Source organism: Tupaia chinensis, unplaced genomic scaffold (genome assembly GCF_000334495.1).
Source record: "Tupaia chinensis unplaced genomic scaffold, TupChi_1.0 Scaffold148012_1, whole genome shotgun sequence".
NCBI classification, from domain to species: Eukaryota; Metazoa; Chordata; class Mammalia; order Scandentia; family Tupaiidae; genus Tupaia; species Tupaia belangeri.
Window position 1 is genome coordinate 1,152,710 of NW_006207862.1, and position 27,927 is coordinate 1,180,636.

Sequence of the window (27,927 nt, forward strand, 5' to 3'; positions counted from 1 at the left end):
GAAAGATGCAGACACCTACACTCAGGAAATACCAAGGACACAATATAGATTCAACATAAGAATACCCTTTCCAAGGATCCTGATAGCCAAAATGTCAAAAGTCAAAGACAAAGATGACATTCTAAAAATGACAAGTGAGAAGCATCAAGTTATTTATAAAGGATACCCCATCAGAAAAATAATTTCAGCCAAGAATACTATACCCATTAAAACTATCCTTCAAATGGGAAGGAGAAATAAAATCATCCCCGGATAAACAAAAGGATTTACCCACTAGATCAGCTCTTCAAAACATACTCAGAGGAATAATACATCAGAAAATGAAAGAGGGATAAACAGAAATAAGAAAACATGAAACTAGGAAAATAACAAAATGGTAGGTATAAATCCATTCATGTCAATAATAATATTGAATGTAAATAGATTGAATTCCCCAACTAAAAGATATAGACTCGCTTAATTAAAAAAAAAACAAAAACAGGAGCTCTCTCTATACTGTTTACAAGAAATACACCTCATTGGTAAAAACAGACACAGATTGAAAGTGAAAGTCTAGAAAAAGTCATTCCAAGCAAATGGAAATAATTTTTAAAAACTAAGGATGTGATACTGATATTAAATAAAACAGACTTCAAAGTAAAGTCAATCAAAAGAGACAAATATGATTGCTGTACAGTATTAAAGGGATTAATTTGCCAAGAAGATATAATGATTATTAATGTTCACACATCCAACGTCAGAGCACCCAAATACATAAAACAAAGATGTAAAGAGAGAAACAGATTGTAACACAGTAATTGTTGGGAATTTCAACACCCCATTCACCTCTGGACAGATCAACTAAATTAAAAGTAGACACAGAGCTGACACCACTTACAGAACATTTCACCCAACAGCTATAAAATACACATTTTTCTCTGCCCCACAGGAATATTTTTGAAGACTAACCACACGATGGGTCACAAAACAAACTTTACAAATGTAAATGAATAGAAATCATATCTAGTGTCTTTTCTGCCCACAATGGAATTAAATCTGAGAACAACAACCAGAGATTTTGAAAATACATAAATACATGGAAGCTAAGTAATTTACTTCTGAACAACTTTGAAACTACTGAAGAAATTAAGAATGAAATTTAAAATTTTCTTAAAACAAAAAATATCAAAGACACAATTCTCCAAAATCTCTGGGACACAGGAAAGCAGTTTTTTTTTTTTTTGAGAGGTTTTCGCTATAGGGCACGTGCGCTTGGCAGACAGACAGAGAGAGACATAGAGACAGAAAGCGAGAAGTCATCCCCCAGGGGGGATGGTCACGCCGCAATCCCTTCTCCATTCTCCTCTTGGGATCTTGGGCACACACGCACACGCGGCCGGCGTGAGATTTAAGCCACCGGGTCTGAGACTCGAACCGCAGTTGACTACGTGGGAGTCCAGCGACATAGCCATTATGCTAACTGCTGGTTCCCAGGAAAGCAGTTTTAAGACGAGTTTATGGTAGGGCCGGCAGGTGGTGTGGTGGTTAAGGGCGCTGGACTCCCACATGGCCAACCCTGGTTCAAGTCTCAAACCTGGCTAGATTTCTCACCCTCTCCTCACTCTATCACTCTCTCTTGCATGCTCTGTCCCCCTCTGGTCAAGTTAAAATAAATAAATAAATAATAAATAAATAAAACAATTCTTTAAAGAAAAGAGTTTATAGCAAGTAGTGCTCACGAGAGAAAAAAAAAATTAGACAGCAAATAAATAACCTAACTCAAGAAACTGGAAAAGAACAAAAAGTAATAGAAGAAATAATAAAGGTTAGAGCAGAAATTAATGAAAAGAGAATAAAACAATACGAAAAAAAATCAATCAAACAAAAAGCTGGTTTTTTGAGACGATAAACAAAAAATTGACAAATCATTCACTAGACTATTGACAGCTATCTCATCTCATCTAATCTTACACCTTAATGAACTGGAAAAAGAACAAACTAAACCCAAAACTAGGAAGGATGAAATGAATATTATAAAAGAGAAATAAAATAGAGAACAGAAGAACAACAAACCAAAGTATACTCACAAATGGTTAAAATGGTAAATACCACTAGGTATATTTTACCACAGTAAAAAAATTTAAGGTACCAAGAAATGGGGAGAATACACTATTAACAGCTCCAATGACAGCTCCATCAGCATAAAGATCCTTCTCAAAATTAAAAGTGATCAAATATTACTTATCAAATGTGAAAATAATTCATCACTCTAAAAAGAAAAGAAAAGAACAAATGTTAGCAAACGATGTGGAGAAATCAGAACCCTTGTGCATCGCTGGTGGTAGAAGTGTAAATGATGCAGCCACAGAAAACAGTTTGACGGTTTTTCAAAAAATTAAACATACGATCCAACAACTCCAATTCTAGGTATATACCCAAAAGTACTGAAGCAAGGACTCGAACAGGTATTTCTACACAGATATTCATGGCATTACTCATAGTAATTAAATACTAATACGTACAACATGGACGAACTTGAAAACGTTATCTGAGTTAGCCAGACACAAGAGGGCACCTATCGTATGATTTCATTTAAATAATGTTCCTGAAGTAGGCAGATTCAGAGACAGAACGGTGGTTGCCAGGGGCTGGCAGAAGAGAGGAGTGGAGAGATATTGAACGAGTGCAGTTTCTGTTTGGGACAATGAAAAAGTTCTGCTGATGCATGATGGTGACGACTGCACACCATTGTATGAAATGTACTTATGCCACTACACTGTGTACCTACAAATGGTTAGAATGGTAAATACCATTAGGTATATTTTACCACAACAAAGAAATTTAAGGTACTTAGAAATGCAGAGAATATACTATGAACAGCTCCAGTGACAGCTGTATCAGTAAAAAGATTCTTCTTAGAATGAAAAGTGATCAGATATTACTTGCCATCTTGTATCTGGCAAAAGTAACTGGCATCACTTTTCTTTTAAAAAAGAGAGATTTTTGCTACAGGGTGCGCACGCTCGTCAGAGAGACGGAAAGAGTCAGAGAGACAGTGAGAAATCACCCCTGAGGGGGATGGCCATGCCACAATCCCCTCTCCTCCATTCACCTCTCGGGATTCTAAGCATGCACGCACATGCATCCAGTGTGCACTTCAAGCTGCTCCATCTGGGACTCAAACCGCAGTCGTCCATGTGGGAGTCCAGCGACATACCATTATGCTATCTGCTGGTCCCAACATCACTTTTAATTATATCAATTGAAAATGAAGTCGTTTAAAGCATAAATTTGAATGATACATAAATGAATTTTCAAAAAAGCAAATTAAAAAATCTTGTGATCAAAATATCACATCTTGGGACCAGCAGTTGGCATAATGGCTATGTTGCTGGACTCCCACGTAGTCAATCGCGGTTTGCATCCCGGACCCGGTGGCTTAAAACTCACATTGGGTGCGCGTGTGCATGCATGCCCAAGATCCCAAGAGGAGAATGGAGGAGAAGGGATTGTGGTGTGGCCATCTCTCCTGGGGGGTGATTTCTCGCTTTCTGTCTCTATGTCTCTCTCTGTCTGGTGAGCACACGCGCCCTATAGCAAAAACCTCTAAAAAAAAAAAATCACGTCTTAAGTGTTATACAAAATGACACCAAAAATATTTTTAAATTTATATTTACATTGTTACTCATGTATAACTATTACCCTATTATATCTTACCAATAATTTAAATATTTTCAAGGGAAAAAGCTTTACATTTAGTATGTTTTTCCTTTATTCGTGATGGTGAAAAAAGAAAGAGCACACAGCACCCTCCACAGGGGCTGGTCCTCTAGCCCGTGGGCTCTTGGGCACTCACACACATGCTTGGTTTGTTTCAGGCTGATCAAGCAGGGAACTCAAACCACGGTCATCAGGTAGGCTATGGCTTCTCCTGAGCACCTTGGCCATGGTGCCATAGAGCCACTCTATATACTTAGTATATATATATATATATATTTAAATTATTAATTATTATTATTATTATTTTAATTGTTTTTACCAGATACAGACAGACAGAGAAGGCAAGTGAGAAAGCAAGCTGCCAGGTCTGGGACTCAAACTACAGTCAACCATGTGGGAGTCCAACATCTTAGCCACTATGCCACCTGCCAACCCCCTTATTATCTTTAACAACACCTTTTTCCTGCCTTTTGAAAAAGAGCGCTGCATTTGTGCTTTGACTGGGCCCCACAAATTATGTAGCTGGCTTGGTTCCGGCTTTCCTATTGATGGCCTGCCCAGCTTTCGCATCATCTAATCTTTGTGTCTCGGTTTTCTTACCTTTCGAATGGGAATGATACTTACTCTGCTTCATAGGATTGATGTGTGTGTGTGTGTGTGTGTGAGAGAGAGAGAGAGAGAGAGAGAGAGAGAGAGAGAGAGAGAGAGAGAGAGAGAGAGAGAGAGAGAGAGAGAGAGAGAGAGAGAGAGAGAGAGGGGGGGGGGGGGGGGGGGGGAGGGAGGGAGAGAGAGAAGGAAGGAGGGAGGAAGTGGAAAAAGTATGGGTGCTTTAAAATACTGAGTGGCACTGTTGTTAACCTGAATCTATTCTAACCAGTATATTTTCTGGAGTCTGGATCTTTAGACAAATACATATCTTATCTAAAATGAAGAAATTTAATTCATTGTTTTATGAGGCTTTCCAGACATTTGATAAAGAAGTGAAGTGATTCATTTGGTTCATAAAGGTATCATTTTTATAGACTAGTGATTTCACAGATGGCATTTTTTTTTCACGTGACTAAAAGTAAACTATAAACTAAAAGTGATGCCAAAACACCAGACTTCAGTGAACAATCTTAAAGCCTAGAATCTCACATAGCCTTTCTGATACACCTCAAAACAAAGACAGTGCCCTGAGAACTACCCTTGGGCCACGGGCAGATCTTATCTTCTGATCTAAAGCTGCTGCCCATAGGAAAGAACGTCCTGAGCTCTGCCAGGTGGGAGGATCTGAGGGTTAAAGCCCAGCAGGGGCCAAGGCAGAAGCAGATCTGCAATTTGCACTCCCTGAGGTATGCTGGGAGCCCATTCTTTTCATTACATACTGACCCCTGGTAACAGTGACACTGTCACCCCACCAGCTTGGAATTTAACTCCTGAGCCCTCTACACACCTTCTGGAATTGCCCTAGAGACCATGCCTAGGTTACTGGCTTAGAGGTACAGCAGGGACCTTGGGGTCAGCTCTCCAAACCTGTAAATGACCAGTGGGTTAACAAGGGGACAGAAGATTAGGATCCTATTCCCAGGGACCCCTATGTCCTTAGCAGTAAGCCAATGCTGCCCTCCTCCAGGGTTGTGGAATCCACTTTGAAGGCTCCCTCTCCTTGGCCATCCCTCAGAGAGGCCCTCCCACTGTCTGACCTTTGCCCTTTGTAATTGCTCTATCTCATCCAGCCTCCATAGCTGTGTTTAAAGTCCACCTCTGGGGAACACAGATTGAGCATTCCAGATAACCCCTTTCCCAGCCTGCCTGAAACCCGGCCAGCCAGCCGGCTGTGTAGCTGGGCCACCTGGGATACTGGCTGGGGTTCGAGGCCAGAGCTCAGTACCCACCTGGCAGCAGGATGAGGCTGGCCACCAGCTTCTTGATTCTGTGGTTCAGCCTTGGGGGTGGCCTGGCTCAGAGTGACACTGACTCAGAAACAGAGGAGTCCTACTCGGACTGGGGGCTCCGGCAAATCCGGGGCAGCTTTGAATCTGTCAACAGCTACTTCGATTCCTTTCTGGAGCTGCTGGGAGGGAGGAATGGTGTATGCCAGTACCGGTGCCGATACGGTGAGTGTGCAGGCCCTCCCGAAACCCTCTCTGGTGGGCCGTGGGCAGCATTGGCGGGTCATGACCTATCGCACACTTCTTCCTGCTATCTACCGCTTAGCTAGGGTTCCAGGCTTAGCAAACAGAAATATAGGCCGCCCAGTAGAATTTGGAATGCAAACAAACAGAGCATTTGGTAGTATAAGTACATCCAGTGAAATACTTGGGACATACTTATGCTGAAAAATTATTCATTGCTTATCTGGAACTCAAATTTCATTGAGCTTCCTTTACTTTCTCTGGGAACCCTTCCCTGGGGTCATTTTAGTGGGTATGATGTGAGACAGATAATTAAGAAAAGGCAGTGTGGGGTGAGGCGAGTTTCTAGGGGAGAAAATCAAACAGTCTGAGAAAGTTCTACCGGGGTGAAGCACCCTCCTCGGGCTCTCTGCCAGCTTGGAAAGCGTTTTTCCTTCCCTACCTGCAGTTCACACCTTCCTCACTGCTCAGTCTGACTGACACCAGGATGCCCAACTCTCCCAAGGGAGCTTCCCCACCCTGCCAGGGCAGCCAGCTGCAGTAGGAAAGGCTTGCCACCCACCAGGAACCCGAGGGCACTCCTCAGGCCTGGTGCCAGCTGCAGCTTGTGAGCCAGAAGTGCTTTCTCTATCTTGCCTGGGTTGTAAAGTGGTAGGAAGAGCTGGGGTCCACGCCTGGCTGCCCAGGAGGCGGCCCTGGTGCCAATTCTTCCTTCACTCTGCCCTTCAGACAAATACATTTTGAAAAATCCAAAATGAAGGAATTTAATTCATTATTTTCGATGAAGCTTTCCAGACATTTGAAAAAGAAGCTAAGTGATTCATTTGGTTCCTGAAGGTATCATTAATGTAAAGGGAGTAGAATGGGGAGACCCGGGCCTTGGTGACATGAAAATGTTTCTGAAAGCAGACACACAGTCATGGAGTGTTTCGTTTTATGGTTTAGTTTATCAAATGTCCCATCATGGCATTAGAAATGAAAATGGTGAGTCAGTTTAACCAAGCAGGAAAACATTCTAGAGACATGTTTTCTCCACACCCTCGATAGATAAAACTCAACTTTCAGAGAGACTCAAAAGGACATACTTGCTAGACTCACCCTTAAGTCACTCTCACCCTTCTTATATTTGGGCAGGGGAAACTGCTTCCTTATGTGCCAAGAGCCTAGGAGATAAGGAATAACCACGCTCCAGAACTGAAAGTGCACAGCATAGACGTTTTAAACACCTATGGTTATGGTGAAAAAAGGTCACTGCATCTTCTCTATGCAAGGCCCCCCGAGTAAAAATCCTGATCCGTTAGGACTCTGGGGCCCTACGCTGTGTATTTGTCCTAGGTGGGCTGGACAAATGCAGAGGCCCCTACACTGGGTTATGGTTAACCCCAGGAAGGGGTTAGCTCTCTTCAGGCATTCTGGTCAACACAGGTGTTTTTCTGCCTGGGCAACACAAGACTAGTATCTGTGGTTTAGCAAACTCAATCTCTCTTCTTCCTTCTCCAGCAAAATAGTGCTAAGATTTCAGTAAGTTTTCACAGCAGAGTCACTGGCCAGGCAGGGTCGAGGTCGCAACAACTGATGGGGGATGGGAATAGTCAACAGAGGACAGGAAGGCAAATAATTCCTCTCTGCAAAACAGAACCTGCTGGAAGAGGGAATCTGAAAAACACTTAGGAAAAGAGTGGGGAAGACTAAGTTCAGAACTCAGTGGAGCAGAGAACCTAGAGGCCGACCAAGAAGTACAAAATACCTTCTCAAGTTGATTTTGACCCGAGCAATCTTTGAGACAGGTTAATACCTAATGCTTACCTGTGCCTCCGCTTTTCCGTTTGTTTTGTGACAGAGGTCTCCCACATTTCTCTTCCTTCTTTAAAGTAGCAGTTGTCAAAATGCCCTATCCTTGAAGCCCTGAAGGGCTCTAATTGATGATTGCTTGGCCCCACCCCCAGTGTTTCTGATTGGTGGTGGTGGTGGGGGGGGGGCAGGCATAAATATTTGCATGTCTAAGGGTTCCCAGGTGGTCCGCATACTGCAAGTGCTGGAACCAGATGTTGAGAGAAAACACTGCTTTAAAGACTTCAATCTTTTGCAGAAAAATTAAAAAAAAAAAAAGCTGATGAACGGTCTATAAGAAAGACTTTTACATCTGATAGGCATTTACCACTATTTAAAATAGCGTGATCAGCAGGTGGCGTGGTGGTTGGGGAGCTGGATTCCCACAAGGCCAATTGTGGTTAGAATCCCAGACTTGGTGGCTTGTGCTACTCTCTCTGGTAAGCGCACGTGCCTTATAACAAATTAATAATAATAACAATAATAATAATAATAATAAACAAAATAAAAACAGTGACTCTCTATGTTGGCTACACAGTAAAAATCACCTGGAAGGCTTTAAAAACTATTGATACTTGGGACCCGTAGATAGCATAATGGTTATGTTGTTGGACTCTCATGAAGTCAATGGCAGTTCATGTCCTAGACTTGGGTAGCTTAAAACTCATGCCAGGGGTGTGTGTTTGCATGCCCGAAATCCTGGGAGGAGAATGGAGGAGAAGGGATTGTGGTGTGGCCTTCCCCAATGCGGGATGATTTCTTGTTTTCTGTTTCTCTCTCTCCGTCTCTCCAAGTACACACCCTGTAGCGAAAATCTCTCTCAAACAAAACAAAACAAAACAAAAACTGCTGATACCAGACTAATTAAATAGAACCTCTGGGAGGGTGTGCCCTGAGGACAGTACTTAAGTACAGAAGCTATTGGAAGATGTCCTTCTAGGAAACTTGTGGCATGTAGGTTAGCGTATTCATGCAAGAAAAGGGGTGTTTGTATCCTGGTACCCTACAATTGCATGTCAGCACTGCTTTCCACGTTTCTTGTCTAATTTGTTTTCCTGTCAACACACAAAATCGGTACCTGTCAAAGTATTAAACAGGACAGAAGAGGTTCAGTGTCAGTGGCAACTGCAGACGGCTGGCGTGCAGAAGTCTGTACTAGTCAGCTTCCGTGCCTAATGGTTCAGGGAGCCAGATCCCACACGGCCATCTGCAGTTTGAATCTTGCAGTCTGAACAGGTGTGTGTGTGTGTGTGTGTGTGTGTGTGCGTGCACGCGTGTGTAAGCCCACCCAAAGTCCTGACAGGAAAGATATATGGAGAAGGACTGCAATGTGGTCATGCTCCACTGGGTGTTGCTTTCTCCTCTCTCTCCTTCCTCTCTGCCCATCTCTCTCTGGCCAGTATATACACCCTTTGGCAATTAAATAAATAAGAGAAGTCTGTGCCAATGCAAACGAGATTCTCTGGAGAATTTCTTTTTTTAAAGAATTATTATATTGAGATTATTTTCATTTTACCAGAGAGGGATAGAAAGAGAGAAAGAAAGTGAGAAAGCAAGCCACTGGGTCCGGGACTCTAACCATGGTCAGCCATGTGGGAGTCCCAGTGCTCTTAACCACCACGCCACCTGCCCACCCCTGGAGAATCTTTTTAAAAATATATATTCCCTTTCACACCCCTAGGGATACTTATTTAGCAGATGTGTGGTAGCACCCTGGTACTGAACTTTTTTTTTTTTTTTAAGGTTTTTGCCATGGAGTGCCTGCACTAGCTGGAGAGAGACAGAGACAATGAGAGAAAAAGTGAGAACTCATCCCCTGAGGGGATGGCCACACCACAATCGTCTCTCCTTCATCCTCCTCCTGTGATTTTTGTGGGCATGCACGCACACACACCTGGCATGAGTTTCAGACTGCCAAGTCTGTGGTCAGTCATGTGGGAGTCCAGCACCTCAACCACCACACCACCTGTTGGCCCTGGGACAGTACTTTTGATAGGTGGCCCTTAAACCAGACTGAAAAATACCAGTAATGGAAAAACTGTGGGTTTGAATTTGGGGTAAAATCCCACTGCTGGTACATTGGGCAAGTTCTTTTTCTTCTTTCTTTCTTTCTTTCTTTCTTTCTTTCTTTCTTTCTTTCTTTCTTTCTTTCTTTCTTTCTTTCTTTCTTGAGATTTTTGCTCTTGCCAGAGAGACAGAGACAGATAGAGAGACAGAAAGCAAGAAATCGCCCCCCCCCCCACGCCCTTCCTCCCTCCCAGGGAGATGGCCACGTCTCAATCCCTTCTCCATTCTCCTCTCGGGACCTTGCTCGTGCACGCATACGCACCTGGCATGAGTTCCAAGCTGGTGGATCCAAACTCGAGCTGTGGTTGACCATGTGGGAATCCAGTGACGTAATCATTATGCCATTTGCTGGTACCCTTGGGCAAGTTCTTAACTCTCTAAATCTTAGTTTCCTCAAATACATAAGAATAATTTTGGGGCCAGATGGTGGCACATTGGCTACAGGACATTCTGCAGGCTGACCTACATGGGAAGGTTCCAGTCTCAAATTATGGGCACGCAGGTACCCATGATGCAGGGCTGAGAGTGGATCAGGGTGTCAAGATCCTGTTGCGGGTGTTGTCTGTCTCTGTTCTCTTTTGCTCATGGAGGAAATAAATATATACAAACTTAAAAAAAATAATGTTAATAATACCTACCTTGCAAGGTTGTTATGAGAACTGAAGATATCGTATCGTATACAAAGACTTAGTGGTTTGTATGGAACATGGTGGCTACCAAGCAAGTTTTATAAATTTTATGACAAAGTCAGGCTAGTGAACAGGTAAACTGCATTTATATTCTTCTGGTTCTTTTTTAACATAAAATTAAAAATCTGAGAAAGCTTAGTGGCTGGACAACACTCTCTTGGTTTCTTGAAAGAAATCCCTTGAAGGAAGGCTGATTTAAGTGTGTTCTGCCTTATGAATGTCGGATGGCTCGAGCAGTTTCTATGATTGAAGATGCTGTCTGCACTGTCACACTTCAAAAAAGGACCTCGCAATGAATTTCTCCTTAGGTTTAGCTCAATAAATAAATAAATAAATAAATAAAAATAAAAAACCTTAAAACTATCTTTAAATATCAAGGTTTTTTTTTTTTTTTTTTTTGAGAACTTTTATCTTTTATCTTAGAGCAAAACTATGAATCTGTGAGTTTGTGTATTTTTCCAGAGAAAGAATTCAGTCTCATCAGATTCTCAAGGGGATCCATAGCCTGAAAAAAGCAAACAGTGACTGGCTCAGAGGCAAATAGTTTGGTCTCCACTGGGGTGACTGACCTCCCAGTTTGCTGGGAACTAGGGAAGACGTGGGGCTCCTGGGAGGTGAGACCTTCAGTACCAAAATAGGGCCAGTCCGAGGCAAATCAGGACAAGATGGTCGCACTGACCTCGTGCAGTAACTTGATCTGTCTTAGCGAATGAAATTCGAAGTTTATTGCTTCAGTAATGCCGGCACTGTTGTAGTTTGTTCCACTGCGGTGTTATTGCTGCTGTACGTGTTTCTCAGAGCAGGCCCAAGTACGCATTTCAGATAAAGTACAGGGACTCCTTGCTAGCACTTGTAGGGGAACCAGCTGGGTGGGAAGAATGGCCACACCCTCCCAGGAAGACAGAACCCTTGATCCAGGACAGAAAACTCCGGACGTTTTTATTGCTCCTTTCACTGACAAAACTAAGAAAGACAGGTGGGCCTAGGAGACAGTGTACCTGTCTGGAAGGCAGAACTCTTAGGTCTGGGGCTAACTCTTCTCCTCCTAGTTTGTCTTTTATTGCTTTATGGTATTTCACTTTATTCAGAAGATTTTAAGTTTCATAAGATCACATCTGTCAGTCTTATTCTTTATGGCTTCTGAATTTTATGTGTTGATTAGAAAACCATCCTCACATCAAGATTCGTCTGTTATTTTTTTCTGTGAACGCAGCCTAACACATAATGAGTGTGGCTATATTCCAGTAAAGTTTTTATGGATGCTAAAATTTGAATTTCATAGAGCTTTCACATGTCATAAAACATTATCCTTGTTTTGACATATTTCCCCAACCTTTTAAAAATATAAAAACTATTTGTAGCTGGCAGGGTCTACGAAACAGGCAGTGGGCAGCCCCCAAATTAGGGAATCAAGTTGTCAACTCCCAGGTATTGCCATGTGGAATACACTCCCTAGTAAACTGCGGGTGTATTTAGGGAGGTGAGAGATGACAGAGGATTTTAAAAGAAAACTGAGATCAATTATATAAATTGTTTGGGGACAGTTATCCATGGCTACCAGGACAAGAAATTGTGGTGTTAGTCTGGTCTAGACAGGCAGTTTCTGTCCTTGGCAGAAGTATTCTTTCTATAAGGTTTCAGCGGACTTTGTGCCACAGTTCTTGTTATCGGGTGTATGTGGAAGAGAACCACCCTCTTCATGACCTTTCCCATCTCCACTTATTTATTAATTTATTTGGTTTTGACACAGGAACTCTATTTTATTCTGACCACTTTCACAATGTACAGTAATCCCCCCCGACCCACGATTTTCACTGCCCGTGATTTCAGTTACTGTGATCTGAAAATAGGCGAGTGTAGTACGAGATATTTTGAGTCAGAGAAAGAGAAAGACCACATTTGCAGAAGTTTCATTATAATATATTGTTGTAATTGTTCTATTTAATTATTTGTTGTTAATCTCTTACTATGCCTAATTTATAAATTAAACCTTATCACAGGTATGAATGTAAAGGAAAAAAATCTCATATATGTGTGTGTGTGTATAGGGTTTGGTACTATCCACAGTTTCACGTAACCACTGGGACTCTTGGAACACATCCCCTGAGGATAAGGGAGGACTTATTATATACAGACAAACAAAACAAAGGGAAATCTTCAAGTTCCAAAAGTGCAGAGGAACCTAAAAGCTAGAGTGGTGAGCAAGTGTTGATGCTGTGATCAGCCTGGGAGTCTTCAGTTTGGAACAGCTGTAGACTGCAGGGGCTAAGGAAAGGGTTTTAATGCTTCTACAAAAGAGAGGAAAAGTAACTTTTTCTTGTAAGAATTGAGCAACTGGGAAAAACAGCCTGCACAAAGCTTTGAGCCTAGGAAGCTGCCAGTCTGTTTAAATGGGACTAGAAAAGCTCTACATGTATTCCAAGAAAGTGGTGAGGACCTTTTCTGTCTACCCAGGGCTGAAGATGGACTGAAGAACACCTACCAAAATATCATTACCCCAAGTGTGTTCTGTGCAGAGGAGACAGATCTGAATTTACATAGGCAACCCTCTGAGAGTATCCTTAACTGAACAATTAACACACAAACTGGTGTCTCAAGATCTTGAGACTCTAAGAGCCACAGCTAAAGCAATTAAGAAACTAACCCCTGAAGGGATCATATTATGAAGTGAAGCCTTGGAAAAAATAATTAGGTTTAGAGGAGGTTTCCTCTTCATTTTTGGAACTTGAAGATTTTCCTTTATTTCATTTTAGCTCGTGTGTATATAGTAGTCTCCCTTTATCCTCAGGAATTAGTACCTATGATCGGATTAATATTCTTAGTGGAAGAGAAAGGGACTGCAGAACTCTCTCTTTGCGGTGTGAGGACACAAGAAGACAACAGCCGCCTGCAAACCAGGCAGCGGACCCTTGCCAGACACTGAATCAGTTGGCCTGATCTTCTAATTCCGTTTCTTTAGAATTACAAGGAATCAGGACCAGCAGACGACGTAGTGGTTACATCACTGGACTCCCACATAGTTGATCACAGTTTGAGTCCTGGACCTGGCAGCTTCAAACTCATGTCGGGCGTGTGTATGTGCATGCCCAAAATCCCAAGAGGAGAATGGAGGAAAAGGGATTGTGGCATGGCTATCCCCCTGGGGAGTGATTTCTTGCTGTCTCTCTGTCTCTGTCTCTCTAACAAGAGCATTCACCCTATAACAAAGAGCTCTACAAAAGAAAAAACAATTGTGAGGAATAAATTTCTGTACTGTATGCCACCCAGTCTGTAGTATTTTTGTTATAGCAGCCCAAACTTACTGAGACAGGGAATGATAGCCTAATGGGCAAAGGTCTCCCCTGGAAGTGACAAAAATGTTTTGGAACTAGAGAGAGATGATGGTTACACAACATTGTGAATGAACTGAGTGAACCATTTTAAGTTGGTTAATTTTAAGAAAGCAGATATCATCAAAATGTTAAAAAGTCAACCCACAGAATGGGAAAAAATATTTGCAAATCATGTATCTGACTTGGCATTTATTTCCAGAATATGTAAAGGATGCTTACAATTGAACCGTTAAAAAGCAAATAAGTCATAGTTCAGTTATAGACAGGGTGGAGGGCAATTTATTTATTAGGTTTTTGCCAAAGAAAGACAGAGACAGTGAGAGGGAATGTGAGAAATCACCCACCAGGGAGGATGGCCATGCTGCAATCCCTTCTCCTCCACTCTCCTCTTGGGATTTTGATTATGCCACCAGATCTAGGATTCAAATTATGGTCAGCCATGTGCGAGTCCAGAGCCTTAACTACTATGCCACCTGCTGTCCCCAGGGGTAGAAGATTTGAATAGACATTTTCTCAAAGAAAATATAGGAATGCCCAATTTGCACATAAAAAGATGCTCAGCATAATTAATCATTAGGGAAATGCTATTCAAAACTATCACTAAAACGCCACTTCACACCCTCTAGGATGGCTATTATAAAAAAGACAGATGATAACAAGTGTTAGTAAGAATGTGGAGAAATTGGGACTCTCAATACCTTGCTGGTAGAAATGGAAAAAGATATAGCCACTTTGGAAAATAGTCTGGCAGTTCCTCAAAATATTAAGCAGTTACCAATGAACCAAGAATCCCACTTCCACAGAGAAATAAAACATGTAGCCACATGAAAACGTGGCTACAAATATTTATAGCAATATATTCATGATAGCCAAAAAGTGAAAACAACCCAAATGTCCATCAGTTGATGAAGGGGAAGACAACATGTGACATATCTGCACAAGGGACAACTGTCTGGAAATATAAAGAACTGAAGTACTGATACATATCACACACAGATGAACATAGAAAACACTGTACTACATGAAAGAAACGAGACACAAAAGGCCACATATTAGTACATGATTTAATTTATGTGAAATGTCCAGAATAGGCAAATTTATAGAGAAGGTAGATTTACTGGTTGCTAGGAGAAGGGGAGGGTTGGAGAATGGGAGATGAGCGTGACTAGCATGACTACTAAAGGGTCTAGAGGGTTTTTCTGAGATGATAAAAATGTTCTACAATTAGATCATGCGACCCAGCAAGTGGTATAGTGGTTAATGTGCTAGACTACTACATAGCTGACTATGGCTTGAGTCCCGGACCTGGCGGCTTGTGTTCTCGTTTTCCTTCTCTTTCTCTAGTGAGCAATATTAAATAAATAATTCTTTTAAAAAATTAGATTGTGTTGATGGTGGCACAGCTTTGTGACTATGCTAAGATCATTGACTTGTACACATTAAATGGGTGAGTGTATGACATAGGAGTTATAGTTAAATAAAGCTGTCATAGAGAAAATGTAATGAAAAGAGATCCAAATCATAATGGCAACTGTAATTATGAGGTATATATTATTAAGTAACAAGTTACTCCCTAACTTAGCAGCCTAAAATAGCACACATTATCTCCATTTCTGAGGGTCAGGAAACCTAAAATGGTTTTGCTAGGTAGTTCTGGCTCCAAGTTTCTCATAACGTTGTCATTTGACTAGGGCTGGAGGATCTCCCCTAAAATTCACAACCTTGTTGTCAGGAGGCTTTAGTTCTTTGCCACATGGGCCATTCCATGGCTGTGTACCACACAGCTTCCCCCAGAGTGAATGATACAGGGGTGTAGTGGGGACCGGCCAAAACAGAAATCACAAATTAAAAAAAAAAATTTTTAAGTTTATTTCATTCATGAAGAGAGAGACAGACAGCACTCCTAAACATGTCTCAACACCCTGATTCCAGGCCCCAACTAGCCCAGATCAGAGGCACAGTGTATAGCGTACTCAGGGATCTGGACATGAACGGATAACTTTCCCATGTGAGACTGCCTCACAGAGGTTTTTTTTTTTTTTTGAGAGGTTTTCGCTATAGGGCGCGTGCGCTCGCCAGACAGACAGAGAGAGACAGAAAGACAGAAAGCGAGAAATCACCCCCCAGAGGGGATGGTCACGCCGCAATCCCTTCTCCTCCATTCTCCTCTCGGGATCTTGGGCACGCACGCACACGCGCCCAGCGTGAGTTTTAAGCCACCGGGTCCGGGACGCGAACCGCGGGCGACTACGTGGGAATCCAGCGACATAGCCATTACGCTAACTGCTGGTTCCCTCACAGAGTTGTATTTTACCAAAGTGTTAACATTTAACTCTAGAAGTCCCCATTTTTTATAACCTATGGTAGCAACATACTTCGCTTCTGTGTCCCTTGGTCACATAGACCAATTCCTGAGACTATACACAGGCTATGAATACCAGATGATAGAATCACTGGGGGTCATCTTGGACCATCATATCACATGTTGTACCAACAACAACAAATACCTAAACATACCATGGCAAAAATAGCTCATTGTCTCCTAATATAGGTGCTTCCCTTTTTCTACAATAATAAGGCTTCCTTCCCAATTTTCAACTAGACTCATGACTGTCTACATTGGATAAAGGCTTTTTTCATAGCCTACTTTTTCAAGGAGGGGTCAACACTTGGCTAAGATCTTGCCAGAGGGAAGAGGAAATGAGATGTGTGACCTTCTGAAGTGTGTTTATTAGAGAGAGGGCTGGATGCTTCTAACTCCTTCCATCCTGCTGCTGGTAACGTGATGTGTCAGCTGGCGCTCCATCTTGGACTACAAGCGCCAGGGCTGCCCTCTGGCTGATGATCAGAAAGCTCTCATTAGCCTGGGTCCCAAAGAAGCACAGATTTGCCATACTAGTCCTATGACACTTACTTCTAAATTTTTCTAAGATTTTTTTCTATCAGGCTGGCCCCACGGCCTGGAAGTTAAGGGAGCTGGATCCCACATGGCTGACTGCAGTTTGAATCCTGGCCCCTGTAGCTTGAGGAACACTCCAGGCATATGTGTGTGTGTGTGTACCTCAAATTCCCACAGGACAGAGAAATGGAGAAAGGATTGCAATGTTACTATGCCCCATTGTAGGGGATGCTTTCTCTTTCTCCCTGTCTCTCCTACTCTCTCTCTGGGAAGCACATGTGACTTCTGGCAATAAAAAACCAAAATTCTGATTTCTTAAATGTGTGATCAGGTGGTGTTCTGCGTGTACCGTGCATGACACATGGTCTTACAATGACTAGAGAGATGTTGTGTTTTAGTATGGTTTTGCCATGGCCCTTATCTTCAATGTCATGTACTTCAGAAATGTTAGAACTGTTAGTAAGTAAATTCTCATAGAATTATTGGGATTAGCAGAAAAATGACACATTGGTATGAAGGTTGTTTTTTTTGTGACATCATCACTGTCACCACTTAATTTGGATGTGAATATCTGCTGAGGGACAGTCACTTTGAAAGGAAAAATGGAATGTGCTTTTAGAAACCTTCATTTGATGAATGTTCCCAGATGTTTGATTTCTAAATATTTCTTCCTGCTTCCTTCCTCTCTTCCCCCTGCTAGGAAAGGCACCAATGCCCAGACCTGGCTACAAGCCTCAGGAGCCCAACGGCTGCAGCTCCTATTTCCTGGGTCTCAAGGTACCAGAAAGTGTATGTACGATCAGCATTCCTTTCTCAGTTGGACAATAATCCCAAAATAACCATCACTAGAAGTGATCATTTATGGCATCTCATTGAGCAGAATATTGGGTCATTGGAAAGGGCATGATGCATTTTTCTAGGTTTTTCTATGCAAAAATGTGTCATGACTTTTCCAATGGCCCAATAATTAAACATTATAAATTGGATAGGTGGGAAAGGACACTATTTTCAAAAAAGATACCTGATTTCCTTTCTCAGAGACCTCAGTAGGCTTTGGTAGAGGGTCAAAACCTTGAAAACACCACGGCAAACAGTAGTTGAGTCCATAGGAAACAAAATAAAACAAGTTGGAATAGATCTCTCCCATAGTAGAGGCTAAGGGAGCACAGTTTGAGTCCCAACTTCATTGGCTTTAAAAACATGCCATGCTTGCCCCAAATCCTCTCAGGATAGAGAATGGGAGGAAAAAAGGATTGTGGCATGACCATGTCTCATTGGGGGTGCTTTCTTTGTCTCCCGTGCACATGCAGGCAAGAACACTTGCCCTATAGAAACCACAGCAGCAACAACAGAAACAGATCTGGGGACCAGCAGATGGCGTAATGGTTACATCGCTGAACTCCCACTTGGTCAACTGCAGTTTGAATCCCAGACCTGAAGGCTTAAAACTCACGCTGGGTGTGTGTGCACACATGCCCGAAATCCCCAGAGGAGAATGGAGGAGAAGGGATTGTGGGGTGGCCATTCGCCCAGGAAGTGATTTCTCATTTTTTGTTTCTCTGTCTCTCTGCCTTCCTGGTAAATGCACATGCCCTATAACAAAAATCTGAAAGGAAAAAAAAAAAAAAAAAGAAAAGAAAGAAAAGAAAGAAAGAAAAAAGAGACCTGACAGGTTTGACTTATTAAATTTAGTAAGCCATTCCATTGAGGTGCCTGAGCTGGTCAATACTGATCAGTGAGAGCTAACTGTTCCATTAAGATACTTCAAAAAGTTCCTGGTACAATAGAATTTAAGTAAGAGTTTATTTTTGGCCAAAAAAAAAAAAAAAAAATGGAGGAGCACACATAATTTTGTCTTTTCTTTTCTTTTCTTTTTTTTTTTTTGGAGAGATTTTCACTGTAGGGCGCGTGCGCTCGCCAGACAGACAGAGACATAGAGACAGAAAGCGAGAAATCACCCCCCAGGCCTTTTATTTTCTTAATTAGCCAGAGGGCCCACGAACTCACCCGAGAGAGAGAAAGTTCGAAAGCACTTCCTATGGGCATGGTCATGCCGCAATCCTTCTCCTCCATCTCTCCCTCCTTTTAGGATTTCAGGCACGTGCACACATGAGCCCCGCGTGTTCTTCAAACCGCTAGACTTGAACTGTATGGTTATCCATGTGAGATCCAGCCACCTTAACCATCATACCACCAGCTGGCCCCATACAGAGTTTCTAATACTCATTTTCCATGGACTTTTTGTCATATGGTTGTAACTTTGGCAAGTGGCTGAATTCACAGGGTAGCATCAACCAGCTATGTTTGGAGTACTGACATCAGAGAAAGCTGCAGACGCAGACACACACGCGACTGCTCACTGCACAGTTATCAGCACACCACCGACCCCTTCTCAAACTGCCAGCCTCATCTAAAACGAAGTCAGAACTTGATTTCTTGGAAGACTTCTTGGAAGCCCTTTTACCACTTTCATTTTAGAAAAGAGCTTTCATTAAAATGTAAATAGAGGGATTTTGTATCTAAAATATGATTTTGAATTGTGTCTTAATAAAACTAAACTTGACTTTTCTGTTGATTGAAGCATTTTACTTTGTACTCATTTTCTTTTCTTTTGTCTTTTAAAAGAATTATTTATTGACTTAATTTTATTTGTCATGCTTATTTTTAAATTTGACCAGATAGAGAGAAAGAGAAAGTGAGAAAGCAAGTCGCCAGATCCAGGACTCGAACCACAGTTGGCCATGTGGGAGTCTAGTGGCTTAACTACCACACCACCTGCTGGCCCCTTGTACATTTTCTTTATTTTTGTAGTGTTTTTTTCCTATAGGGCTTGTGCGCTCGCCAGAAAGACAAAGAAAGACAGAGAGAAAGCGAGAAATCACCCCCCTCCGAGGGGGTTAGCAACGCTGCAATCCCTTCTCCTCCATTCTCCTCTTGTGATCTTGGGCACACATGCCCGGCATGAGTTTAAACCACCAGGTCTGGGACTCAAACTGTGGTCGACTCCATGGTTCGGCTACATAGACATTACACTAACTGCTGGTCCCTTCCCCTTGAACTTTTTTTTTTTTTTTTTTTTGGGTGTGTTTTTTTTATTGGGGGAGTGTGCCAGACAGACAGAGAGAGACATAGAGATAGAAAGCAAGAAATCACCCCCCAGGGCGGATGGCCATGCCGCAATCCCTTCTCCTCCATTCTCCTCTCGGGATCTTGGGCACGCACACATACGTGCCCGGTGTGAGTTTTAAGCCACCGGGTCCGGGACGCAAACCGCGGTCGACTACATGGTAGTCCAACGACATAGCCATTACGCTAACTGCTGGTCCCCCACAATAAACCTTTAATTCACTTTCTCATGAACTTTTATTTTTTGTTTTAGAGAAATCTTTTGCTATAGGGTGTGTGTGCTTGCCAGAGAGACAGAGAAGAGACAGAGAGACAGAAAGCAAGAAATCCCCCCCTCCCCAGGGGGGACAGCCACACTGCAATCCCTTCTCCTTCATTCTCCTCTTGGGATTTTGGCTATGCACACAAACACGCTAGGCATATTTTAAGTCACCAGGTTTAGGACTCAAACCACAGTCAACTATGTGGGAATCCAGCTACGTAACCAGTACACCATCTGCTGGTCCCTTCCGTGGACTTTTTAAAGTCCCCTCATACTCCTCGGATTCTGTTGTCTTTATGATCTATTTTTAGTTTGGGGGCAGAGTAGTCTATTTCAGGAATCCAGTTATGGGAATTTAATCAGAATTGCAGAGCTTATGCACTGGCCTAGTCAAGTAAGTTAGATTATCTCTAATATGTTATATTAAAGATATATATATAATATATTTTTTATATATAAACAAATATACATATATATATAGTCATCGGAAAAGTCATGACGCATTTTCACATTTCCCGACAACCCAATATATACACGTAAGGACACCCAGGTGGAAAAAGTCTGTAATTGGTGCTTCATCAGTTCCCACCCATACCCTGAAGCAAGGTTTTCACAGCTTCCACCAAAGTTCAAGTCCACTTTATCAGAAAAACTGCCGAGAGTCTGAGATAACCTACCAAGACCAGACCCCTTACTCCAATTTATTCTATATACCACAGAATGACTGGTGTTCTTTAATCACTATTTTTTAAATGTTATTTTATACATTTAATCACTATATATTACCTAGCTTGTAAGTTGAATTTACCCAACATGGATATACTTCACACCAGTCCAGTTGAGTATACAAAACACATTATCATCAACACATAATAATCCCTTTCTGTGTCCCATAAATATCTTACACCTCTATTTTCCTTCTTAATTTCTTTTTTTTTTTTCAAGAATTATTTTAATTGGGACCAGCAGTTAGCGTAAAGGCTATGTCGCTGGACTCCCATGTAGTCGACAGTGGTTCAAGTCCCAAACCCAGTGACTTAAACTCATGCCAGGCGTGTGTGCATGTGTGCCCAAGATCCCAAGAGGAGAATGGAAGAGAAGGGATTGCAGCATGGCCATCGCCCCTGGGGGGTGCTTTCTCGCTTTCTGTCTCCCTGTCTCTCTTTGTCTTTTTGGTGAGCGCACGTGCCCTATAGACAAAAGAAAAAAAAACCAAAAAAAAACTCTCAAAAAAAAAATGACAATTGTAACATGAAATGATCAAGCCAGAGCTTACTGCGCAACGGATGATCATTTGCATGCATGTGTGCATGCGCACACACAGAGAGAGAGGGAAAGTGAGAAAGCAAGCTACCAGGTCCAGGACTCGAACTACGGTCGGCCACGTGGGAATGTCCAGCACTTTAACCATACTACCACCTGCTGGTCCCAATTTCTTTCCTTATACTCTCCCCCTTCTCCCATCCTCTGCCCACATTATCTCCAGTACCTATTTTCAATGCTTCTACGTCCTCTAAACTTTTAGTTTCCACCATAGAATGTGGACTTTTAACATGTCCCTTCCTTGCTCAAAAGTCTCTGTCAAATCTACCTAATTTCTTTGGAAATCAAGGCCATCCATCCACTTGCCCTCTTCTCTAATGAAAAAGTTACACATTTACACACACACACACACACACACACACTCATGTGTCACCTGACAGCAGGGTTACATTCTGAGAACCGTTGTCATTACGTGATTTCATTACAGTGTGAACAACATAGAGTGCCTTGAAATACACCTAGATGGCATAGTCTACTAATACATCTAGCTATATGCTGTGGCCTATTGTTCCAGAGTGTGAATATACTGAATACTGGAGGCAATTGTAACACAATGGGAAGAGTTTGTATTATCAAACATAGCTAAACATTAGAAAAAGTACAGTAAAGATATGGTACATAAGATTTTAAAATGGCACGTCTGTATAAGGCACTTGCCATGAATGGAAGCTGCAGGACTGGAGGTGTCTCAGGGTTGATGAGTGTACAGGAAGGCCTAGAACAACTACCGCATACTATTGCAGACGTTACACACACTGTATGCTAGGCTACACTAAGTGTATGAAACATTTATTTTTCATAAAAAATTATCCTTAGCTTACTTAGCATGTTTACTTTATAAACTTTTAAATTTCTTAAAAACTTTTGACTTTCTTGTAGTAATAGTTTAGAATACAGCACATTGTACAGCTGTGCCAAATATTTTTTCTTCATATCCTTATCTTATAAGCTTTTTTCTATTAAATTTTTGTTTGTTTGTTTAAAAATTGTTTTTTGTTAGAGACTAAGACACAAACATATACATTAGCCTAGGTTTACACAGGACCAAGACCATCAATATTACTGTCTTCCACCTCCATATCTTGTCCCAGGATGAATGAAACAACACAAGATTAAATGTACCCAAAGAAAATAATTCAATCATGGTAAACATGAGATGTATGAGGTTGCTGATGGCATAAAAGCGTATGCTTTTACAGTAAGCTTTTGTTGTTTTAGGTTTTTTGCCATAGAGTATGTGTGCTTACCAGAGAGAGACTGAGAAGGAAAGTGAAGTCACCCTCTAGGGGGGGTGGGATGTCAGATCACAGTCCCTTCTCCCCCATTCTCCTCTCAGGATTGTGGATACCCACACTTGGGCCCAGTGTGAGTTGCAAGCCACCAGGTGCAGGACTTGAACTGCAGTTGACTATGTGGTAGTCCAGCGTCTTTGACACCATGCCATCTACTGGCCCCAAGAGTTTGTTTTTATAAGAAGGAATATACTCTACAATAAAATAAGAAGTGTATTATAGTAAACACACACCCGTAACATAGTCATATATCAAGTGTTAGACACTATACATAATTATATATGTTACACTTTTACATGGGCAACCCAATTGGTTTGCTTATACCATCATCGCCAGCCCCAACACATGAATAAAATGCTGAAATATTGTGCTATCTTATGACGTTGCAGTGATAGGACTTTTTTGGCTCCATTGTAATTGCATGGGATCACCGTATAGCATAATGGTGGCTATAATGTAGCATTCTGTGAATTCTCATATTGGCTCCACATTGACTGAAACTGTTCTGCAGCACATGACAATCTATACATATCATACCCATGTGTACATGTGTAAGTATTTCCCTGCTGAGACCTTAGAATGACTAAATAGACTTGTTCATGTACGTTTTATTCCTTACTTCCTTTCTCCAGTTGTTGTATCCTGAATCTGTCTTTGTTTCTGCTAACCTTCTCTCAATCATCTTTCAAAATCCTCTCAAAACAAACAAACAAACAAAAAACAAACAAAAAAAAATAGTATTTAACTACATGTGGCATCCTATGAACTTATTTAGTTTATGAGACGTTTATGATTGCTTTATTATATTTTTAAGTGGGATATTGATTTACCTATTTTTAAAGATATATTTTTTAAAAGTTTCTTTCTTTCCTCCACAAACAAGAGAAATTGAGACAGAAAGACTGCACTCCCAGCAGGGCCCCATGCCACAATTCACCTCCAGCTTCAGCCAACTTTGGATCGTGAACACATGACCAGAGTTTTCAGGGAGGTCTTTGGACATGAACCCAGAATCTTCCTATGTGCGTTGATCTCGGAGAGCATGACATGGCTGCTGTGGAACCATCCAGCCCCCATTTATGGTTATTTATAGGGTGCTTGGTGAGAGATGGAAAGAGAGGGAGAGGGAGGAAAGGGAGAGAGTGTGTGTATGTGTTTGTGTGTGATGTTGTCATAGTCCCCTTGTGGCCAGATTACGCACTCTATACCCCAGTCTGCTCTCTGACACATTCAGACATGCACCCTTAAAACAGTGTTGTATGGGATGAGTTCCTAAGAAACGTCAGTGATCTCTTGATGAACTGAGACAGAATTTTTTTTTTTTGAGAGGTTTTTTTCACTATAGGGCACGTTCACTCGCCAGACAGACAGAGAAAGACAGAGAGACAGAAAGCGAGAAATCACCCCCCAGGGGGGATGGTCACGCAGCAATCCCTTCTCCTCCATTCTCCTCTCGGGATCTTGGGCATGCACGCACACGCGCCCGGCGTGAGTTCTAAGCCACCAGGTCTGGGACGCGAACCGCGGTCGACTACGTGGGAGTCCAGCAACATAGCCATTACGCTAACTGCTGGTTCCCCTGAGACAGAATTTTAAAATATTTCTTAGTGTTCAAATCCTTTGCTCAACCAAAATCTCATATGAAAATGTTAAGTTTTAATTGCATTTGGAAGTCCTGAAGCTCTGCCCCCTTGACTACTTTTCTGGTCTCTATTTTTCATCACTGTAGCAACCTGTGAGTTGGAAAATCACTAAGAAAAAACAAAAAAGATGAAAAATGGGCCAGAGTCCCTTATTAAACTTATAACTAAACAACGATGAAAACTTAGCACACTGTGGCTCTCAGTCAGATATATTCCACTGAGTCTTTGGTGTCTCTGAATTGGTCTGAATATGTAACAGGAATTTGGGAACTGGCTACTTAACATGGTGGACAAGGTCACCTGAGGTCCTTAGTCTAAACGTGGCGTTCTTTTCTTCCTCTCCCCAGATGGACTTGGGCATCCCAGCAATGACCAAGTGCTGCAACCAGCTGGATGTCTGCTATGACACTTGCGGTGCCAACAAATATCGCTGTGATGCAAAATTCCGATGGTGTCTCCACTCCATCTGCTCTGACCTTAAGCGGAGCCTGGGCTTTGTCTCCAACGTGGAAGGTAGCTATCTGGCGGGCATGTGCTTGTGAGCAGGGAGTGCTCCTGGTTTTGCACAGAGATGTAGCCAGAACCCCTGTACTCAAGCCTGTCGGAGCTCACAGAACTTTACAGAAAACCGTGACCACTGCAGGAAAGGCTGGAGGAAGATTCTGGGCGTTCCTTCCTTAAAGTTCTTGCTATCCTGCCCACAAGCTACTGGCGCCACTCTGGATGGAGAGTGCACCAAAAGCCTTCCCAGAGAAATAAAACAGCCCTTTAAGACCAGAGAGTCGCCCAGCTGGCGTGGGTTATCCATTCCACCGCTAAATAATTTTCCATATCAGGAGTTACTTATTCAGTATAGGACCTCCTGGTTTGGCTTAAGCCTTTTTTTTTTTTTTAACTTATTTATTGTCAAGATAGGAATTAAAAACCTCTTTTTTTTTTTTCATAAAGGACTATAGATCCTTGAGGATAATTACTTTTTAAAACAACTGCTTAGATGCACAGTTTCTAGTGCTGACTCTGTAATTTCTTTTCAGTAATTTACCTTAAGAAAAGTTTCAGTCATTCAGCTTCTGAAGCCAGAACATTCTATCAGATATTAGCATTTTATATTTTTAGATGGCAAAGGTTGAAATTCAGGCATCTAAAGAGTTGGCTCCAGGTCACAGAGACTGTCAGCGTAGGAAGAATCCTGGATGACGTCTAGAGAGTCCTAAAGTGAAGGTGTACGGGATTGAAAAGAAAATAACGGGGCTCTGTAAAAGGGAGTATCATTCTATTCTCTATCTACAAAGGGTGAAAAAGTACCTGCTAATCTAGACGCGATCAAGTGACTTCCTCCAAGCAATGTCTTGTTTCTTCTTTCTCCTAAATATCTCTTTGGTATCCTACTTACCTGGTTACTACAAATTAACCCGGTCCCTGTGTCCTGTCCAATCTATTCTCCCCATTGCGACTAGATCTATTTTTATATCATACGGATCTAATCAGTTTAAGTCACTTAATGGAGTCCTTCTCCTTCTGGGTTAAACCAAACTTCTTAGAAAGACATACAGGGCTCTCTCTGATTCAGCTCTGGCCTTCCTCTCCCCCATCATCTGGGGTATTACTGACCTCTCCTGACTGCTGCCATGTCAAGACCTGGGGTGATGGCCCATACCTCTGCCCCTGCAGTCCCTTCTGTTTGGAACACCCTGATCGATTTTTTTTTTCATGATTGTTTAAACAGCTTTATTGAACTGTAATTCGGGTTCAGTACAATTCACCCACTTAAATGCTATACTATGTTCACGGTTACACAATCAATCCCAAATTGATTTTAGAATATTTTTGTCACCTCAAAAAGAAACCCCAGGGACCAGCGGTTAGCATAATGGCTATGTCGCTGGACTCCCATGTAGTTGACTGCGGTTGGAGTCCCAGACCCGGTGGCTTAAACTCATGCTGGCACGTGTGCATACGTGCCCAAGATCCCATGAGGAGAATGGAGGAGAAGGGATTGTGGCGTGGCCACCCCCCCTGGGGGGTGATTTCTCACTTTCTATCTCTCTGTTTCTCTCTCTGTCTTTCTGGCGAGCACACACGCCCTATATCAAAAACCTCTCCAATAAATAAATAAATAAATAAATAAACCCCATAGCCATTAGCAGTCCCTCCCCAAGCTGTCCCCAGCTCAGGGCAACCATTAATCTCCTATCTCTGTAGTTTTGCCTGTTCTAGAAATTTCATATAAATGGTATCATACTCATTCTGGGGCTGAGCAATGGAGTAGCAGTAACACACCTGGACACACATGGGAAAGGTCCTGGAACGGGTTCCGGGACCTCCCTGAGCACACCAGGCATGAGCGTGCCTGCCCATGATCTAGAGCTGGCTAATACTGGGGTGGATGGTGGCATGAAGACCCTGTTGGAGGAGGCTGTCTTTCTGTCTCTGCTTTTCTGCCCCAAGAAATAAATAAATACATAAGCTTAAAAAGAAATTCCAAGAGACCTTTTATTTTTTAAATCACTCATACTGCTTGGGATAGTCCTGTATGTTAATCTTTCTATTTCTTTTCATGTTTTTTAAGTAGCCTGTGACTCCCTGGCTGATACTGTGTTCAACACTGTATGGACTCTGGGCTGCCGACCCTTTATGAATAGTCAACGGGCAGCCTGCATCTGTGCAGAAGAGAAGGAAGAGTTATGAGGAAGAGGTGGTTCCTTCCTGGTTTTGAGTGACACCCAGCTTCAGTCTGAGACGGTAGTGTGGCAGACACGTCTCATCCTTTCTCAGCCTTCCAAAAGTTTGGATACCAAAGACAGGAGAAAAGAAGCAACTGTTCAGCTACTGAAAAGTGAGTCTTATTCTTTGAGGAAAATTGAAAAAAAAAAAAAAGATGCGGAGTGATTCAAAGGCTGCTCTTCACTTTAACACTGGTCTCCCCAACTGAGGACATATTGGAAATCCAGGTCTTAGCTTAAAGACTATAATACAAGCAAAGTCTGTGGTTCCTGGATCTGATCATTATATTCGTAAGTGAAATTTTGGGGAGCCCAACCATTTGGGAGGCGATGACTTTCCTCTGGCCCATGTTTCACTTGCCAGTGAGCGTCTCACATTTAATAAAGTGTAGTTTTTAGAAAATGTGAAAAGAGATGAATGAATTCCATGATCATCAGCATGCTTGTTTCATGTAGAAGAGAACAGAACCCCACCTGGTAAGTGTCGCCAATGACAACGATCATTCCCACTGATGCCAGAGAGAGAAAAACGGGGGGAGGGGGGGACGGGGTCAGAGGCTTACCTGATTAAGCCAACAGAGGTGAAGGTAGATGGAATTAGGTCTCTGAGGTTGCATCTTTCCCTCTGGGACCTACCTGGTTAGTATTCCCAGGTACTAAGTGGCGTTAAAGTCATGCTAAGATCTGAGACATACTTGGGAAGGGCTATGGACAGAGACAGCCAGGAAAAGTCCCTGCAGCCAGAGCAGAGAGACAAGTGGGCATTCCCTAGGTTGCAGTTCTCAGCCCTGACTGTGGATTAGACTCATCTGAGGCCTGCTTAAAACAAAGTAATGGAGAATCTCTGGGGCGGTGCTTACCTACTGGTAGTTTATAAACGCTCCTCAGGTGCTTCTGATGCACAGAGGGCTGAGGGCCACTAATC

General features: G+C 42.2%; 1 protein-coding gene across 4 annotated transcripts; it reads left to right on the forward strand.

Annotated features, from left to right (window-relative positions):
• The first annotated feature begins 5,423 nt into the window (after positions 1-5,423).
• On the forward strand, positions 5,424-27,910 carry PLA2G12B (phospholipase A2 group XIIB). 4 transcript variants are annotated; one of them, XM_006170077.3, is made up of 4 exons: positions 5,424-5,798; positions 17,334-17,422; positions 24,627-24,792; positions 26,852-27,910. In XM_006170077.3, the coding sequence occupies exons 1-4, from the start codon at positions 5,588-5,590 to the stop codon at positions 26,965-26,967; spliced, it is 582 nt and encodes a 193-aa protein (XP_006170139.1). In that variant the 5' UTR covers positions 5,424-5,587; the 3' UTR covers positions 26,968-27,910. The 4 variants fall into 4 exon arrangements, with proteins under 4 accessions (XP_006170139.1, XP_006170140.1, XP_006170138.1 ...); XM_006170078.3 differs by having other exon boundaries at positions 17,334-17,410; positions 26,849-27,910; XM_006170076.3 differs by having other exon boundaries at positions 5,425-5,798; positions 26,849-27,910.
• Positions 27,911-27,927: the final 17 nt, after the last annotated feature.

Bases quoted from the DNA above. Each gene is read 5' to 3' on its own strand.
- PLA2G12B (XM_006170076.3), top strand. From the start codon at position 5,588: ATGAGGCTGGCCACCAGCTTCTTGATTCTGTGGTTCAGCCTTGGGGGT. The intron at 5,799-17,333 runs GTGAGTGTGCAG...TCCCCCTGCTAG, and splicing joins CCAGTACCGGTGCCGATACG to GAAAGGCACCAATGCCCAGA. The intron at 17,423-24,626 runs GTATGTACGATC...TCCTCTCCCCAG, and splicing joins GTCTCAAGGTACCAGAAAGT to ATGGACTTGGGCATCCCAGC.